This window comes from Apodemus sylvaticus, chromosome 14 (assembly GCF_947179515.1).
Source record: "Apodemus sylvaticus chromosome 14, mApoSyl1.1, whole genome shotgun sequence".
NCBI classification, from domain to species: Eukaryota; Metazoa; Chordata; class Mammalia; order Rodentia; family Muridae; genus Apodemus; species Apodemus sylvaticus.
In genome coordinates this window covers 5440228-5459195 of record NC_067485.1, presented here as the reverse complement: position 1 = coordinate 5459195, position 18968 = coordinate 5440228, and the positions used below count along the sequence as shown (strand labels likewise).

Here is an 18968-nt window from a genome sequence, read left to right as displayed (position 1 = left end):
AAAAGCATTTGACAAAATTCAGCATCCTTTCATACTAAAAGTCTTGGAAAGAACAGTAATTCAAGGCCCATACCTAAACATCGTTAAAGCAATATACAGCAAAGCGGTAGCCATCATCAAAGTAAACGGAGAGAAACTTGAAGCAATCCCACTAAAATCAGGGACTAGACAAGGCTGTCCTCTCTCTCCATATCTTTTCAATATAGTACTTGAAGTTCTAGCTAGGGCAATTAGAAAACATAAGGAGGTTAAGGCGATACAAATTGGAAATGAAGAAGTCAAATTATCACTATTTGCAGATAACATTATAATCTAATTAAGTGACCTGAAAACCTCCACCAGAGAACTCCTACAGCTGATAAACAACTTCAGAAAAGTGGCTGGTTATAATATCATCTCAAGCAAATCAGTTGCCTTCCTATACTCAAAGGATAAGCAGGCTGAGAAAGAAGTTAGGGAAATGACACCCTTCACAATAGCCACAAACAATATAAAGTATCTTGGTGTGACTCTAACCAAACAAATGAAAGATCTATATGACAAGAACTTCAGGTCTCTGAAGAAAGAAATCGAAGAAGACCTCAGAAAATGGAAAATTCTGCCATGCTCATGGATTAGCAGGATTAATATAGTTAAAATGCCCATCTTGCCAAAAGCAAGCTACAGATTCAATGCAATCCCCATCAAAATCCCAACTCAGTTCTTCACAGAGTTAGAAAGAGCAATTCTCAAATTCATCTGGAATAATAAAAAACACCAGGATAGCTAAAACTATTCTCAACAACAAAAGAAATTCTGGGGGAAATCAGTATCCCTGAATTCAAGCAATACTACAGAGCAATAGTGTTAAAAACTGCATGGTATTGGCACAGTGACAGACAAGTGGACCAATGGAATAGAATTGAAGATCCAGAAATGAACCCACACACCTATGGTCACTTGATCTTCGACAAAGGAGCCAAAAACATCCAGTGGAAAAAAGATAGCCTTTTCAACAAATGGTGCTGGTTCAATTGGAGGTCAGCATGCAGAAGAATGCAAATTGATCCATTCTTATCTCCATGTACTAAACTTCACATCAAGTGGATCAAGGACCACCAGGTAAAACCAGACGCCCTGAAACTAATAAAAAAGAAACTGGGGAAGACCCTAGAGGACATGGGCACAGGGGAAAAGTTCCTGAACAGATCACCAATAGCTTATGCTCTAAGATCAAGAACTGACAAATGGATCCTCATAAATTTACAAAGTTTCTGAAAGGCAAAGGACACTGTCCAAAGGACAAAAAGACAACCAACAAATTGGGAAAAGATCTTCACCAACCCTTTATCTGACAGAGGGCTAATATCCAATACATACAAAGAAATCAAGAAGTTAGACCCCAGTGAACCAAATAACCCTATTAAAAATGGGGTACAGATCTAAACAAAGAATTTTTACCTGAAGAAATTACCTTAAGAAATGCTCAACATCATTAGTCACTAGGGAAATGCAAATCAAAACAACCCTGAGATTTCACCTTATACCAGTCAAATGGCTAAGGTCAAAAACTCAGGAGACGGCAGGCGTTGGAGAGGATGTGAAGAAAGAGGAACACTCCTCCACTGCTGGAACCCAGCAAAACTCTCAATCATCATAGATGGAGAAACCAAGATATTCCATGATAAAACCAAATTTACACAATATCTGTCTACAAATCCAGTCCTACAAAGGATAATTCATGTAAAATGCCAACACAAGGAGGAAACTACACCCTAGAAAAAGCAAGAAAGTAATCTTCTTCCAACAAACCCAAAAGAAGATACCCACATAAACATGAAAATAACATCAAAAGTAACAAGAAGCAACAATCACTATTCCCTAATATCTCTTAACAACAATAGACTCAACTCCCCAATGAGAAGACAAAGACTAATGAAATATTTCTCATGTAAATCTTCAATTTTATCAGAAAATGTTTGTAATTCCCCTCTTAATTAACTTAGTAATTTTTTATGTCTACCATTTTATTTGCATTATTTTTCATGATAATGTTCAGTTTTAATGTCTTTCTATATACTCCTCTATTTTATGAGAAATGTTTTCAATGTAAATGTTTGATTTTATCACACATGTTTCTAATTCCACATTTAATCAATTTAGAAAGAGTTTTTATATCTACAATTTTATGTAAAAATTTCCACCAAATAGTCAATTTTAACATGTCTATTTATTTCTTGAATTTTGCCAGAAGTATTTTCCATGTAAATCTTCAATGTTATATGAAAATGTTTATAATTCCAGCATCAATCAACTTAGAATTATCTTTATGCCTATCATTTTATCTGTATAATTTCCATGATAATCTTTAATTTAATGCTTTTCAATATATTTCTTCAATTTTATCAGAAATATCTCCCATATAAATCTTCAAGTTTATCCGAAAATATTTATAATTCCACTTTCAACAAACTCAGGAATACTTTTATACCTACCATTATTATATCTTCATAATATTTTCCATGATAATTTTCAATTCTTACATGTTTTTCTATATTTTCTACAATTTTATCAGAAATATTTTGCATGTAAATCTTCAATTCTATCATAAAATGTTTCTAGCCCATATTTCCATTAATTTAGCAATGTCTTACATGTCTACCACTTTACTCTAATTTTCCATGAAAATTGTCAATTTTAGCGAGTTTATCTGAATTATTTTCCATGTAAATCTTTAATTTTATCATAAAGTGATTTTTCTTTCCTTTACTTACCTTTTCAATGAAAAAAAGTAAAAGAAAAATTTTGATACATATTTTGAAATGTAGTTCAAAGTATTTTATTAACCATGGAAGGCTTGAATTCTCAGGATATATTAAGTACATTTAAAAACCATGGTCATGTCTTAATATTTCTTATCTCTTCAGGTTGCTGAGACATGACTTCTGATGTCTTCCTAGCCTCCCATGTGGGAAAGGCCTCAGATTCTCAAATACTTGATAATAAATTGAATGCTAAATGGCAAGAGTGAAAGATGATGAAATATACAGCATTCGTTGGGTACCTGGAACAGTTCAGAAGAACACCAGATTGGATTTTCATTTCCTGTTGCAAGTGTATAGACATATGAGTGGTCATGAGTCCCAAATATCACTGAAAGATTAATCACAATCATTTTCAAAACAGGGTGATCAGGTTCTGTTTCCCTCACCATTTGGAGAATGTGTAAGTATAGTATACTGAGACTACTTCTCATGGCCTCTATTAACCTGGAACAAGAAGTCCACATGGATATCTTTTCCAAAAGTTTAGTTAGAAATAGATGTTATGTATTGCATTCTTTTCCCAGAGTTTAAGGACAGAGAGAGTAGTATGAGAAGAAAATGTAAAATTGATCCAACTACACCATGGGGAGAAAGGCATGGGAAAGTATTCTTAAGCACAGAAATGAACAACTTTCCTGACACAGTGAAGGTGGCATGGATTGATTTCAAACTGTGTTCTCTTCAGTACTTTACATGAAGTCTTTTATATTATAATCATTTACATATTTTTCCTTAGAGGCTGGTGAAAACATCCATAATTTCTGATTACTTTTCAGACTCAAAGAAGATGGAAAATCATGTGGAAATTTTGGTTGGCACTACATTTCCAAAATTTGTGGGCTGGCAAAAGAAAAGTATATGACTCTGATTTGGATAGTGTCAAAAGTCTATCTTCTTGACCTTATGTTAAAAGAAGACTTGCTCTCTCTGAATACACATTAAATATGGAGATATGTACAGTTCATTTTAGATGATATTTTTCTTCTTTGAATGCTTTGTACATTTTTACAGGGTATACTAACAATCCACAACACATCCTTATGCTCCAACTCAATTTTTAAAAGAACTCATGTCACAGTTTTACATTTATATCCTGTAAACCAGTTGTTCCAGCTTAAATGTTCACATCCATGGATACCCACTGAGGCACGAAAAAACTGCCAACAGTCATGTTCTGTAAAAGCCTGACCATGCCTTCCTAATCATTTATCAAAACATCATTACAAGTTATTAGGCTTCATATATTGTTGGTTGAGTTGGTATCTCAATGAGGAAGATATAGAATTAAAGATTTAATGAAGGTAGAGCCATGACAGAGAATGAGGATACAGGTCTTCATGTATTTCAGAGTGCAGGAAAGTAGATGTGAAGCAGAAAAGGTGGATTGTTTTGGCCCAAGGCTTGTATTCCTGTTGACTTGCTCTTTCCTGCTGATTGTATCTATCTCTTAATGCTCAAAGAGTACCTGACAGAAGGTCCAGAGTCATTTGTCACAGGGACAGAGAAAGGTGGAAGTTCATTAATATATCTTTCCAAGGTAGAGTTAATGATAAATGCCTGATGTAAAGTCACTCAAATGTCTGAGTTTATTCCAAATATTTGCCCCTCAAATTCATATATTCTGCTGAAGCAGGGTCTTAGTGGTATTCATTAGCATTGAAGAATGAGTCTGTACACTGGAGGAGTGGGAGCAAAATAAACCAGAGTTAAATCTAGTGATCAGCAAGTCCTTTCAGATGAAAGCATGAACCTGATTTTCTGTTTGGCCACATTGATAGTGTGTGAGATTTACTATGAAGAACTTCTAGTGGTGAAGGTATTTATTTCATATTGAAAGATCTTAGGTCTATTCATGAGTGTCTTTGAAAGGTAAGGGTACTAATATAACTCGACTTGTCTATCTGATTTTTCAGAGTTGTACCAAGGTCTTTCTAGCCTGAGAACCTCAGAAAACATCAACTTATATTTTGAAGTTTCTCACACATTCTTTTGGAACTTTCTGGACTGGATTCTCAATTGTATTTTAGGTAATACAACTTTGTTGTGTCTCAGACAGAGAGAAAAAAAGGAAACTATGCTTCTTCCTAGTATTTCCAAGTTCTAGATCCCAAACAAGAAATATTCATATTCAAGAATTGAGAAAATTTATTAAAGTAATTACAGGGAGCAGCATTGCAGAATCAAATACCCAATCATTATGTGTGTTAAAGTACTTTAGAGATAGCTAAAATTATAGTGCTTATTTGTTGTGCTTTATCTCTATTCATAAGATAGAATCAGAAGAAACCTAGCCTATATTTGAATAGTGATTTTTGGGAAGGAATACTCATTATACCAATATGTTATAAAGGCAAGAATGTCAGGAGCCACTTTTCTTTTGATGCCAGCTCAGTGTAAATGCTTTGGATTATAGTCTTATAGTACACATACTTTATTAGGTACAAGTTCATGCATTCACCTTTCTCTACTTGCTGTTTTCTGTTCTCTGCACTTATATCCTTTTGTTTCTCAATTGGGTCCTACTATCATTAAGTAGTATGCTCTCCTACCAAGTTATTACTGGAGTATATCATTATATTTAGCATTCCAATTTCACAATTTTTAAATTTTTTATTGTCAATTGAGGGGATTTTAGTCAGGTTAGAGGGACCTGTAACAAAGGAAAAAACCCTGTATATCCCCCAATGAATCCGCACTCAGTGTAAATGGTTTCTCTATGTCGGCATTCAGAGAATCAATAAAGTGAAATGCTGAGTAGAACTGATAAAGAAAGAGCCTCATTGAAGACCACGTTTACTCCATAGTGATCTGATAGTAAGCATGGGATTAGTTCGATCTTCTTGTCTTTGTTGAGGTCTGTCTTGTGACCAATTATATGGTCGATTTTGAAGCGGGTACCATGAGGTGCTGAGAAAAAGGTATAGTCTTTTGCTTTAGGGTAGAATGTTATATATATATATATATGTTAAATCTAATTCGTCCAAAGCTTCATTTAGTTTCATTGTGTCCCTGTTCAGTTTCTGTTTTCCTTATCGGTCCATTGAGGAAAGTGCAGGGTTGAAGTCACCCACAATTATTGTGTTAGCTGCAACGTGTGCTTTGAGCTTTAATCAAGTTTCTTTTATGAATGAGGGTGCCCTTGCATTTGGAGCATAGATGTTCAGGATTGAGAGTTCTTAAAGAAGTTAACCTATGAAATTTAAAAAATAGCATCAAAAATGACAGGAAGTAGCAATCACTATTCCTTAATATCTCTTAACATCAATTGACTCAATGCCCCAATAAAAAGACATAGACTAACTGACTGGATACATAAACAGGACCCTACATTTTGCTGCATACAGGAAACACACCTCAGGGTCAAAGACAAACACTACCTTTGAGTAAAAGGCTGGAAGATAATTTTACAAGCAAATGGTCTCAGGAAACCAGCTGGAGTAGCCATTCTAATATCAGATGAAATTGACTTTCAACCCAGAATCATCAAAAGAGACTCTGAGGGACAATTCTTGGTGCTCAAAGGAATTCATTGTTTCTAATAGCTAAATAGTACTCCATTGTGTATATATAGAACATTTTTTGCATCCATTCTTCTGTTGAGGGATACCTGGGTTGTTTGCAGCTTCTGGCTATTATAAATAGGGCTGCTATAAGCATAGTGGAACATATATCCTTATTACATGCTCGGGAATCCTCTGGGTATATGTCCAGGAGTGGTATAGCAGGATCTTTCAGAAAACCAGACACACTGAAAATAATAGAAAAGAAACTGGTGAAAACCCTTGACAACATAGGCACAGGAGAAAAGTTCCTGAACAGAACACCGATAGCTCATGCTCTAAGATCAAGAATTGACAAATGGGGTCTCATAAAATTACAAAGTTTTTGTAAGGCAAAGGACACCATCAAAAGGACAAAATGGCAACCAACAAATTGGGAAAAGATCTTCACCAACCCTATATCTGATAGAGGGCTAATATCAAATATATATAAAGAACTCAAGAAGTTAGACCCCAGGGAACCAAATAACCCTATTAAAAAATGGGGTACACACCTAAACAAAGAATTTTCACCTGAAGAAATTTGGATGGCCCAAAAGCACCTTAGGAAATGCTCAACAACATTAGCCATTAGAGAAATGCAAATCAAAACAACCCTGGGATTTCACCTCACACCAGTCAGAATGGCTAAGGTTAAAAACTCAGGAGACAGCAGGTGTTGTCGAGGATGTGAAGAAAGAGGAACACTCCTTCACTGCTGGTGGGATTGTAAGATGGTACAAACACTATGAAAATCAGTCTGGTGGTTCCTAAGAAAACTGAGCATGACACTTCCCGAGGACCCTGCTATACCTCTTATGCACCGTTCTATTGTCATTAATAATCCATAAAACCAATAGCTCCAACTCAGATGCCTGTGTGCCTCTCTCCCTCTCTCTCTCTCTCTCTCTCTCTCTCTCTCTCTCTCTCTCTCTCTGTGTGTGTGTGTGTGTGTGTGTGTGTGTGTGTGTGTGTGTGTGTGTGTGTACTTGAGCAGGTACATACGGCCAGCATCCAAGTTCTCTAGGAGACTGACCACTTCTCCCTGTGGATGTATCTACTGCCAGCTCTCTATTTTTATTAATTATTAGGGTGTCTATGTTGTTTCTTGAGTTAGTATTTCTTTATGAATGACGATATATTCTTCTCTGCTTAGGGACAATGTAATTCTTGTTGGGCTTTTCCTGTGACTGGTGCCATAGAAGCACAAATTTTCAAGAAAACAGGAAAAATGATCCCACTGAGTGTACAGAACCTAGTGGACTGTTCTAAACCTCAAGGCAATAGATGCTGTCATGGGGGTACTACATACAATGCCTTCCATTATGTTTTTCACAATGGAGGTTTTGAGGCTGAGGCAACCTATCCGTATGAGGAAAAAGTAAGTAGACTTCCTACGTTTTCATTTCAGCTCAGCTTGTAGTGACAATTGTAGAGATAATAAACTATCTTCAGAGATCAGACTACATGGTATAATCTCTTCACACACTATGAGTGTTATTGTGATATATTCTATGTTTAAGTTTTGTTGTGATGATATCCTTTCCTATGTGTACATGGACAAAATGTGAACAGTTGTACCCATAACTCAGAACTCTGTGGTACCAAAATTTCTCATGAATTGGATGACCTGTTGGTTTCTAATGAAGATAAAAGAACATATTTTTAGTTCCTAACCATCCAGTAGCATATTAATTCCTGGGATTATTTGTAAAACTCCTTACTTGACTGTGTTCATTTGCAAAGTGCAGAGTGTTGTAGTTTTGACTCTTGCTTCTAGGCAGTAGGCAGAAATAACTGAGTTTCTACTTCTTTATCTTTTAAAGGAAGGACTATGCAGGTACAATCCTAAGAATTCAGCTGCTAAAATCATAATATTTGTGGCCCTTCCACAAAATGAAGATGTCCTAATGGATGCTATAGCAACTAAAGGGCTTGTTGCTTCTGAAATTAATGTTGTCTACAGTTCTTTAAGGTTCTATAAAAAAAGGCTAGTATATTTCCTTCTAGATATAAAGAAAAAAATGTGTGACATCCCTATGTCATGACAAGTTTACAGACCAGTTGCTATATAAAATGTATGATTTCAGTGTTTGAGGTTTTACTCACCCCAATGCAATAGTTTTGGGAACTGAATTTCACTGGATATGAACAACCTCATGATAAAATTTATTGGTCAGCTACATTTTCAACTCTTCTCACTTTGATGGATGCTTTATAGATTTACAGGGACAGATTATCTGAAATCAAATTACAAGAAAGTTTTTTAATTAGGTACTCTATGTCCTGTAAGTTAAAATGTGAGTGAGGTTCTATTAATACAAACACACAATATCAAGAAGTCATCTCATATGCTTGTAGAACATAGTTATCAAAAAATCTCACTATTTTGAATATATCCGCTTACTGTGAAACCAAACACATATGTGTGTATGTATGTGCATGTGTGTATATATAATATATGTATATACACATACATATTATATACATATATATGTTTGTATATGTACATATATTTTACACACTTATATGCAAGTGTGTATATATATACATATACATATATAAATATAGATGTGGACAAATCATAAAGCTTAATATTTCATTGTAGTTCACTGAATTCCAGAATCTTTAAAAATACCTCCATATTGATGGTGGTAGTACTCACTGTCATGTAGTTTTTGCATGTCATGTCAGCATCCATTTCATTTCTCAGGTGTTTATCATGAGCCCAGGTGCAAACCTGCTCTAAATCATGCAGTGCTGGTGATTGGGTATGGATTTGAGGGAAATGAAACAGATCCCAATAACTACTGGTCAGGAACAGGTATAAACTGACAAAATTTTTGTATTTAAAATTCTAAGCTCTAGAAACATGGCTTACTGGTAAAGGGTCTGGATGCCCTAACAGGGGATGTATGAGGAAATTAAATGTTGTAGTCAGTATTCTGATATACAGCCTAGAAAATTTGGACCAATTTAAGTAGAACAAAGTTTATTCTTGTTTTTCCATGTATACATGTAAGGCTTGTATGCTGACCTGCATGTCTGTGTGCACATGTGTGTGTGTGTGTGTGTGTGTGTGTGTGTGTGTGTGTGTGTGTGTGTACAAATGCCTCTGTACAGAGAACCGATTTTAACATCAGTTGTTTCTCAATCATAATACAACTTCCATATTGACACCGTATTTCTGGCTGATCTAAGAATTATTATTTACTCAAGCTAGTCAGCTTGCTAGGTATATACCCTGTATCCATGTCCCAAAAAATTTTATTACAGGCACACTAAAATGTGAATCTGGCTTTCAAATAGCACTGGGTGTTGATCTCCACTCATTAATCCCTGAGTTACCCAATAACTCTAAGATCTTACTGACAATATACTATTGTGAAATTTCCATTCTTACTCTGGTTTCTAGGATATCAGTGTCATGTCAGTGTTATTACTTTTGTCATTCATAAAACATGTTTTTAGTTCTGATGCACATGTAGGAGGAAATTTTTATTCTCTGCTCTAGTTTTCACATCCTATTTGAGGCAACTCTTGATACTCATGGTTAAACCTTTTGCTTTCTCTGATACTTTTGTTATGTTGGCCTAATGTCAGTTATTGTAATATATTTGTCGTGTTATTATTACTAGCAAATGTAAAATATGATTTCTTTCAGCTGGGGTAAATGATGGGGATTGGGTGGATATATGAAGATTGCGAAAGACAGGAACAACCACTGTGGAATTGCTTCATTTGCTCAATATCCTCTTGTGTGAGCAGCCTAAGGATCACAAGAAAGCACATGGCATGAGACTCCATGTCCAGAGGAATAACATCCATTTCAATGCACAGCTTTTGATGAACATATTAAACTCTTGAGTCCCAAAAAATACTTGACATGAACACTGTAATTTTTGCTCTCATTAATGAATGCTCTTGTCTCCTAAAATAGCTTTATTTTCACTTTTACTGCTTGTGCAAATAAAATCCTTTTAAAAAAAGAATTATTTGAGTATAATTTCTAGCTTCTATATTTTGCATAGTTATTTTTTGTAGTAAGAAATGTAATTCATCTTGAAATTAGGATTGAGTGTTGGTTTGGTATTCAGGAGAAAGTATGGGTAGATCCTCTGAGATAGATGTTATTCCTCATTGGCTGTTGTTTGACTACAAGTTGTTGTTGTTAAAGTTCTATACATCTTCCAGAAACCCTTCTCTGAAAGACTATATGATAGTTTCTGAATTGGACACTTTGAACCAACACAACTGTACCCAATTTTAACTCGTGGCCCCTCTATGCAATGAGAGGTCAGCATGAGTTACTGCTTTGTGTTGGTCTGTGGCTCTCCCTTCTCCATGACTTCAATCATGCATTAGGTTCTATCCCATAAGTGCAGCAAACCTGCTACAGTAGGCTCTGCTAACTGCATCAGAACAGAAGCATAGAAGAAGACTTTAAAATACGTTCTATACACGTTTTAGAGGTCCTTATATTAGTAATGACCGAATTGATGAAGATAAAAAAGCAAAAAAAAAAAAAATGAATAAAATAGTTCAAAACCTAAGAGTAGAAATAAAATAAAGAATTATCAAAGTAAAGAAATTCCAGAAATAAAAAACTTTATTTATTTGAACATGAATCTCACCAATAGAAAGTTAAGGAGGAAATAAAAATCCTTTTTACTAACTTTTTTATTTGCTTACTTTCCAAAAGTTCACCCTCTTTCCCCTGACCCCTTCCCTGCATTCTTCACCCCATCCTCCATTCCCCTGCCTCTGAGACAGTTCTCCCAAATACCACCTCACCTCCACCAGCATCCCTCTTTCCTGGGGAATCAAGTTTCCATAAGTTTAAGAGTGTCCTCTCCATCTGAGGCCATACAAGACAGTCCTCTGCTACATATGTGCCCACGCCACAAATCAGCCCATGTGTGCTCCTTTTTTGGCTTAAACTCTGAGAGTTCTGAAGAGTCAGACTTAGTTGACACTGTTGTTCTAAGTATGGGGTTGCAATCCCTTTCAGCTCCTTCATTCTTTCCTCTATCTCCTCCATATTGGTCACTGACCTCAATCCAATGGTTGGCTGAAAGTATCTGCATTTGTTTCTGTGAGTTGCTGGTAGAGCCTCTCAGATGTAAACCATGCCAAGTTCCTGTCTGCATGAAATATATGGCCAGTGGAGTAGCAGAGACAGGAGCCCCACAATTGTCATTTGCACCAGGGAGCCAGGCAACTCCACAACCTTCTGTGCACAGCCCACCAGGAGAGAGTGATCTCCCAGCAGTGGCTCAAGTTCTGAGTGCAGAGGTGAGATATCCACTTTCCAATATATTTATTGGAGGGGAACAGCTAGAAGCACACAGGGAATATGATCAGTGGAGCAGCAGGGACATGAGCCTTTCAGTTGACATTTGTACTATTGAGCCAGGCAGCTCCACAGCATTCTGTGCACAGACCCTGACAGAAGAGAATTGGCCTTCCAGGAGTACAGACACAGGCTTACAGACCCACAGTAGGGACAATCTCCAGCCAGAGACAGCAAGACCAAATAAACCAGAGATAACAAAATGGCAAAAGGCAAACACAATTACCCTACCAACAGAAATGAAGGCTACATGGCAATATCAGAAGCCCATTATCCCACTATAGCAAGTCCTGGATACCGTGACACACCAGAAAAGCATGAGTTGGATTTAAAATTGTATCACATGATACTGATGGAGGATGTCAAGAAGGACATAAATAACTCCCTTAAAGAAATATAGAAGAACATGTGTCAATAGGTAGAAGCCCTTAAAGAGGAAACACAAAAAATCCCTTAAAGAAATATAGGAGAATGTGGGTCAGCAGGGAGAAGCCCATAAAGAAGAAAAACAAAAATTCCTTAAAGTATTACAGGAAAGCATAATCAAACAGGCAAATGAAATGAACAAAACCATCCAAGATCAAGAAAATGGAAATAGAAACAATAAAAAAATCACAACAGGAGACAACCCTGGATAGAGAAAACCAAGAAAAGAGATCAAGAGTCGTAGATGCAAGCATGACCAAAAGGAAAGGAGATAGATGAGAGAATCTCAGGTGCAGAAGATACCATAGAAAACATAGACACAGCAATCAAAGAAAATGAAAAGGGAAAAATCTCCTAACCCAAAACATCCTGGAAATCCAGGACATGATGAGAAGGCTAAAACTAAGGATTACAGTTATAGAAAAGAGAGAAAATTCCTAACTTAAAGAGCCAGTAAGTATCTTCAATAAAATTATAGGAGAAAACTTCCCTAACCTTAAGAAAAAGATGCCCACAAACATAAAAGAAGCCTACAAAGCTCCAAACAGACTGGACCAGAACAGAACTTCCTCCTGTCACATAATAATCAAACACCAAATGCACTAAACATAGAAAGAATATTAAAATAAGTAAGGGAAAATAGCCAAGCAACCTATAAAGGCAAACTTATCAGAATTAAACCAGACTTCTCATCAGAGACAATGAAAGCAAGAAGATCCTGGGCAAATTTCATACAGACTCTAAGAGAACACAAATGCCAGCCCAGACTACTATACCCAGAAAATCTCTCAATCACCATAGATTGAGAAATCAAGATATTCCATGACAAAACCAAATTTACACAACTTCTTTCCACAAATCCAGACCTTAAAAGGATAATAGTTCATAAATGCCAACACAAGGAAGGAAATGAAACCCTAGGAAAAGCAAGAACTTAATCTTTGAAAAACCCAAAAGAAGATAACCACACAAGCATAAAAATAACATCAAAAATAACAGGAAGCAATGAACAGTATTCCTTAATATCAGTTAACATCAATGGACTCAATTCCCCAATAAAGACATACAATAACAGACTGGATAAGCAAACAGGAACCAGCATTTTGCTGCATACAGGAAAGGTGCCTTGGTGTCAAAGACAAACACTAACTCAGAGTAAAAGGCTGGAAAACCATTTTCCAAGTAAATGGACCCAGAAAACAAGCTGGAATAGCCATTCTAATATTGGATAAAATCGACTTTCAACCAAAAGTCATAAAAAAAAAAAAAACATGGAAAGACATTTCATACTCATCAAAGGATAAAAACTACCAAGAAGAACTCTCAATCTAAGCATCTATGCTCCAAGTGGAAAGGCACCCACATTCATAAAAGAAACATCACTAAATTTAAAAGCACACATTGTATCTCACACAATAATTGTGGGTGACTTTAAGACCCTACTCTAAAAAATAGGCATATCAGGGAAACACAAATTAAATAGACACACAGTAAAACTAACAGAAGTTATGGACAAAATGGATTTAACAAATATCTATAGAACATTTCATCCTGAATCATAAGAATATAATTTCTCAGCAATTTACAGTACATTCTCCAAAATTGACCATATAATTGCCACAAAACAGAATTAATCAGATATGAGAGGATTGGAATAATCCCATGCCTCCAATCAGATCACTATGGATTAAGGCTGGTCTTCAATAGAAACAAAAACAATAGAAAGCCCACATACACTTGGACAAAGAATAAATAAGGAGAAATATCAAAGACGTTTTAGAAATTAATGAAAATGAAGTCACAATATGAGTAAACTTAAGGGAGACAATGATAGCAGTGCTAAGAGGAAAACTTATAGATTTGAGTGCCTCCAAAAAGGAACTGGAGAGAGGATGTACTAGCAGCTCAGCAGCATGCCTGAAAGCTCTAAAAGAAAAAGAAGCTAATACATCCAAGAGGAATAGACAGCAGGAAATCATCAAACTCAGGTGAAATCAACCAAGTAGAAACAAAAAGAACTACACAAAGAATCAGCCAAACCAGGATCTGGTTCTATGACAAAATCAACGAGATAGATAAACCATTATCAGGACTAAACCAAAGGCCCAGAGACAGTATCCAGATTAACAAAGTTAGAAATAAAAAAAGGAGATATAACAATAGAAACTGAGGAAATTAAAAAAAATCATTAGATTCTACTACAAAAGACTATACTCAACAGGAAAATCTGGATGAAATAGACAATTTTCTAGATAGATACCAATTACCAAAGTTAAATCAGGATCAAGTAGACCATCTAAACAGTCCCATAACCACTAAAAGAAGAAGAAGCATTCACTGAAAGTTCCACAACCAAAACAGAGCACGGGACCAGAAGGTTTTAGCCTATCAGATATTCAAAGAAGACCTAACACCAATACTCTTGAAGAAACTCTACCCAACTCAGTCTATGAAGCCACAATCACGCTAATAGAAAAACAAACAAAGATCCAATAAAGAAAGAGAACTTCAGACCAATTTCCCTTATGAATATCGATGCAAAAATATTCAGTAAAATTCTTACTTACCAAATTCAAGAACACATCAAAACTATCATTGACCACAATGAAGTAGGCTTCATCCCAGAAATGCAGGGATGGTTCAATATACATAAATCCATCAATGTAATCTACTACATAAACAAACAAAGAAAAAAACACATGGTTATTTCATAGATGCTGAAAATGCATTTGACAAAAGTGAGCATCCTTTCATGCTAAAAGTCTTGGAAAAATCAGGAATTCAAGGCCCATACCTAAACATACGAAACACAATATACATCAAACCAGTAGCCAACATCAAACTAATTGGAAAGCAGCTAGTAGCAATCCCACAAAATTCAGGGACTAGATAAGGCTGTGCTCTCTCTCCATAGTATTTGAATTTCTAGCTAGAGCAATTAGACAACAAAAGGAGGCCAAAGGTATGCAAATTGGAAAGGAAGAAATCAAAATATCACAATTTGCAGATAATATGATAGCATGCTTGAGTGATCCCAAACTCCACCAGAGAACTCCTACTCCTGATAAACAACTGCAACAAAGTGGCCAGAAATAAAACTAACTCAAACTAATCAGTAGCCTTCCTATACTCAAAGGATAAACAGGCTGAGAAAAAATTAGGGAAATGACACCCTTCTCAATAGCTTCAAACAATATAAAGTATCTTGATGTGACTCTAACCAAATAAGTGAAAGAACTGTATGACAGGAACTTCAAGTCTCTGAAGAAAGAAATCAGAGAAAACCTCAGAAGATGGAAAGATTTGCCATGCTCATGGATTGGCAGGATTCGTACAGTTAAAATGACCATTTGCCAAAAGCAATTTACAGATTCAATGAAATCCCCATCAAAATTCCAATTCAATTCTTCATAGTTACAAGAGAAATTCTCAAATTCATCTGGAATAAAAAAAAAATAAAAAAAAAATAAAAAAAAAAAACAACAAAAAAAAAACAGGATAGCGAAAACTATTCTCAATAATAAAAGAACTTCTGGGGAAAATCAATATAATATACATAAAGAAGTACTACAGAGCAATAGTGATAAAACCTGCATGTTATTGGTACAGTGTAAGGCAGATAGATCAGTGGAATAGAATTGAAGACCAAGAAATGAACCTTTACATTTGTGGTCACTTGATCTTTGACAAAGTAGCTAAAACCATCCAGTGGAAAAAAGATAGCCTTTTCAACAAATGGTTTGGTTCAGCTGGCAAACTGATACATTGTTATCTCCTTGAATAAAGCTCAAGTTCAAGTCGATCAAGGACCTCCACATAAAACCAGATACACTGAAACTAATAGAAACGAAAGTAGGAAAAAGCCACTAGCACATGGACCCAGGGAATATTTCCTGAAAAGAACACCAATGGCTTACTTATGCTTTAAGAACAAGAATTGGCAAGTGGGACCTCATAAAATTACAGTTTCTATATGGAAAAAAGACACTGTCATTAGGACAAAATGACAACCAACAAATTGGGGAAAGATCTTTAACAATCTGTGGAAAGCCGTGACAGTATTCGCCATTACAAGATGGCGCTGGCTTCAGTTGTGCCAGCTCAGCATTCTTGGTAAACAAGTTAGGTACGCATGTGCAAGAGTATAAATCATGCCTAGTCTCTGCCCATCCCGTGACATAGATATGGGGTGATGAGTGAACAGCCAATTAAGTATGTACACGCCACACCAAGGGGTATATAACGACGTCCATTTTTGGGCTCGGGGGTCTTCCTCCACGAAAAGCTTCAATAAAAGCTTGGCTGCAGAAGGATCCTAGTGTCCTGCGTGCGTTCTTGCTGGCGAGACGAAAGTGCGGGACATCTGGTGCCCAAAACCCGGGATATGCCTTATCATCGCCGGCACCGAGGAGACCCCCCGGTTAAGGTCACGGGGTGGATTCAGAACTGCAGTGATATGGTAAGGCTCTAAGAGGCATGTCTGTCTTTGGCCTTGATCTCTCCCACCTCTCTCCTCAATTAGCGGGGGCGATTGAAGCCTTCCCGATTGTTTTCGTGGCACTCATCCTTTTTCTTTTGGTTTCATACTGCTTCCATCGGCAGTGGTGTTAAATCATCATCATTAGGCACAGTTAGACGGATGTAGATAAGCCGCAGTGCCTCCCCAATACATAAGCTTCTCCTGTAGATAAAGGAGCAGTATGGGGGCTTCACATTCGGTGGTCACAGCGTTGCAGTCCCTTCTGAGACAGCGCGATCTGAAGGTCTCAACAAGAACTCTAAATTGTTTTGTCAGAGAGGTGGATCGAGTGGCTCCCTGGTATGCATGTTCCAGATCACTAACGCTTGCTTCATGGGAGAAGCTGGAGAGAGACATAATTAGAGAACAACAGGTTGGGAAACTAAAAGCAGGGACGATGCCACTGTGGAAACTTGTGAAATCACGTCTTGAGGATGAAAAATGCCGTTTGTCCATAAAAGCAGGGCAGGAGGTTTTGGAAGAGATTCAGGACAGTCTGTCAGAAATAGAGCGGTGTAAAAGGACCGGTGTGGTCAAAAAGAAAAGAGGTGCACCTAAGAAAAAAGGCCCTTCCAAGGACTCTGGATCTGAGGAAGTGATAGAACGGGGAAAGGACGACCCGGGGGAGAGACAATGATGGAGAAAGAAAAAACACAAAAAGGGAAGCGCGCAAAAAGAAAAAAAGTTGTTAAAGTAAAAGTAAAAGAGATACAAAAAGGGGAAGATATGTTGACAGAAGAAAAAGCAGTTGTGCCCCATGAGATGAAGTACAAGTCACCCGGAGAGGATACTTTATATCCATTAAAAGCAGTCGTGCCTCGGGGGATGAAGTACAAGTCACCCGGAGAGAATACTTTGTATACATTTAAAGAAAATAAATAGCCTTACATCTGGCTAGCAGTGACTCTGAGCAGGAGTTGTCAGAGTTGGGAGGAGGAAGAGTTAAAAGAGGAAGCAGCTAAATAGGAAAAATGATATGGGCCTGGGTGGATAGCCTCTGTCCCCAGCCTTATACAAAGGAGTGTGGCTAGTTAGCCTTGCCCTGCAGATTAAGGCAGACGAGGGGTGGGGAAGTTCGCAAAAGGAAAGAGGGTTTACATAGTAATAAACTAAAAACAAACTTCACAGTTAAGTGAGAACTACAAGAAAGTTCACAACCCTACTTTTAAAGCAACTTTTTACTCACAACCCTACTTTTAAAGCAACTTTTTACTAGCCTGCACGGTTATTTGGGAGAGCAAGAGCTTGCTTTAAGTATAGCCCTCTTAAAAGAGCTCCACGGAGAGCTAGATCACACCTGAGGAATTTATGCAGCCTACTTGAGCTAAATTCTCTAGAGAAAAATTATTCTTTAAAAGTCAGAGACAGTTAAAACGGCCGGACAAAGAAAATCCTGGGCTCTCCTCCCCTCCTACCTCTACAAGGTCACTGTGTTTTTCTTCCCTTCTCTGGCAGAACTCCAAGAAGAAAAAGAAGATAAGAAGTTAACTCTTAAACAAGAGAAAAAGCAGGTTTCTGAAAAGCAGTTTTTCCATGTACAGGACATGGTATTAAAAAAGTATAATAATAATAATTAATAATAACAATAATAATGGTTAAAAGCTAATTTTAAAACTCTCCAGGAAACAGAAGAAAATGGGAGACGTCCTATTTTCTCTCTGAATCCTAATGGAGATATTCTTAGTTCTGGTTAAAGTATTTGGATCTTTTTGAGAACATTAAGTTCCATTTCTGTCTGTTGCCTATCTTTGGTGCACCAAACTTGTCTATATGTGTGTCAATTTATGTTGTCTATTGTTTGAGTGGCTGAATGATTGTTGTGTTTATGTTATGTGTTAAAAAGAAAACATAAAATGGTAAAAAAAAAAAAAAGGCGTTATTTATTGGCAGTCCTGCCAGTCTGCAATTTACACAGAAGATGATTAAAGGTGTTTCACATTCTTAACTATGAGTTAAACATAGCTGGAGAAAAAAAGCTACTTTTAAGAGACCAACAGCCTCAAACTTAATGGTTAATTCTCCTGAAAACATTTCTACCATGGTGATGGTTGGGTTCAAGGTGTTTTATTCCCCTGAAATTACAGCTGGAAAATTATATATATATTTGGTTTAAATTAATGAGATTTGTGTAATTGCTTCATCCTTATTCCTAATTGGTCTTAAAGGTATAAATGTTTTACATGCCTTGACTATAGAATATTGGCTCATAAGTTATTGGACATGATTTAAAAGAAAATACAATGGTAACAAAAGGTAAGTTTTAAACTGATAATTTAGGGTTAAAGCTATCTTAACCAACACGTGGCATGACAGAAGCCAAGAAATAC

General features: G+C 36.5%; 1 protein-coding gene across 1 annotated transcript; it reads left to right on the top strand.

Annotated features, from left to right (window-relative positions):
* Positions 1-4548: 4548 nt before the first annotated feature.
* LOC127665204 (cathepsin Q-like) lies at positions 4549-10020 on the top strand. Its single transcript, XM_052157633.1, has 5 exons — positions 4549-4620; positions 7500-7724; positions 8170-8337; positions 9038-9158; positions 9995-10020. The coding sequence occupies exons 1-5, from the start codon at positions 4549-4551 to the stop codon at positions 10018-10020; spliced, it is 612 nt and encodes a 203-aa protein (XP_052013593.1).
* Positions 10021-18968: the final 8948 nt, after the last annotated feature.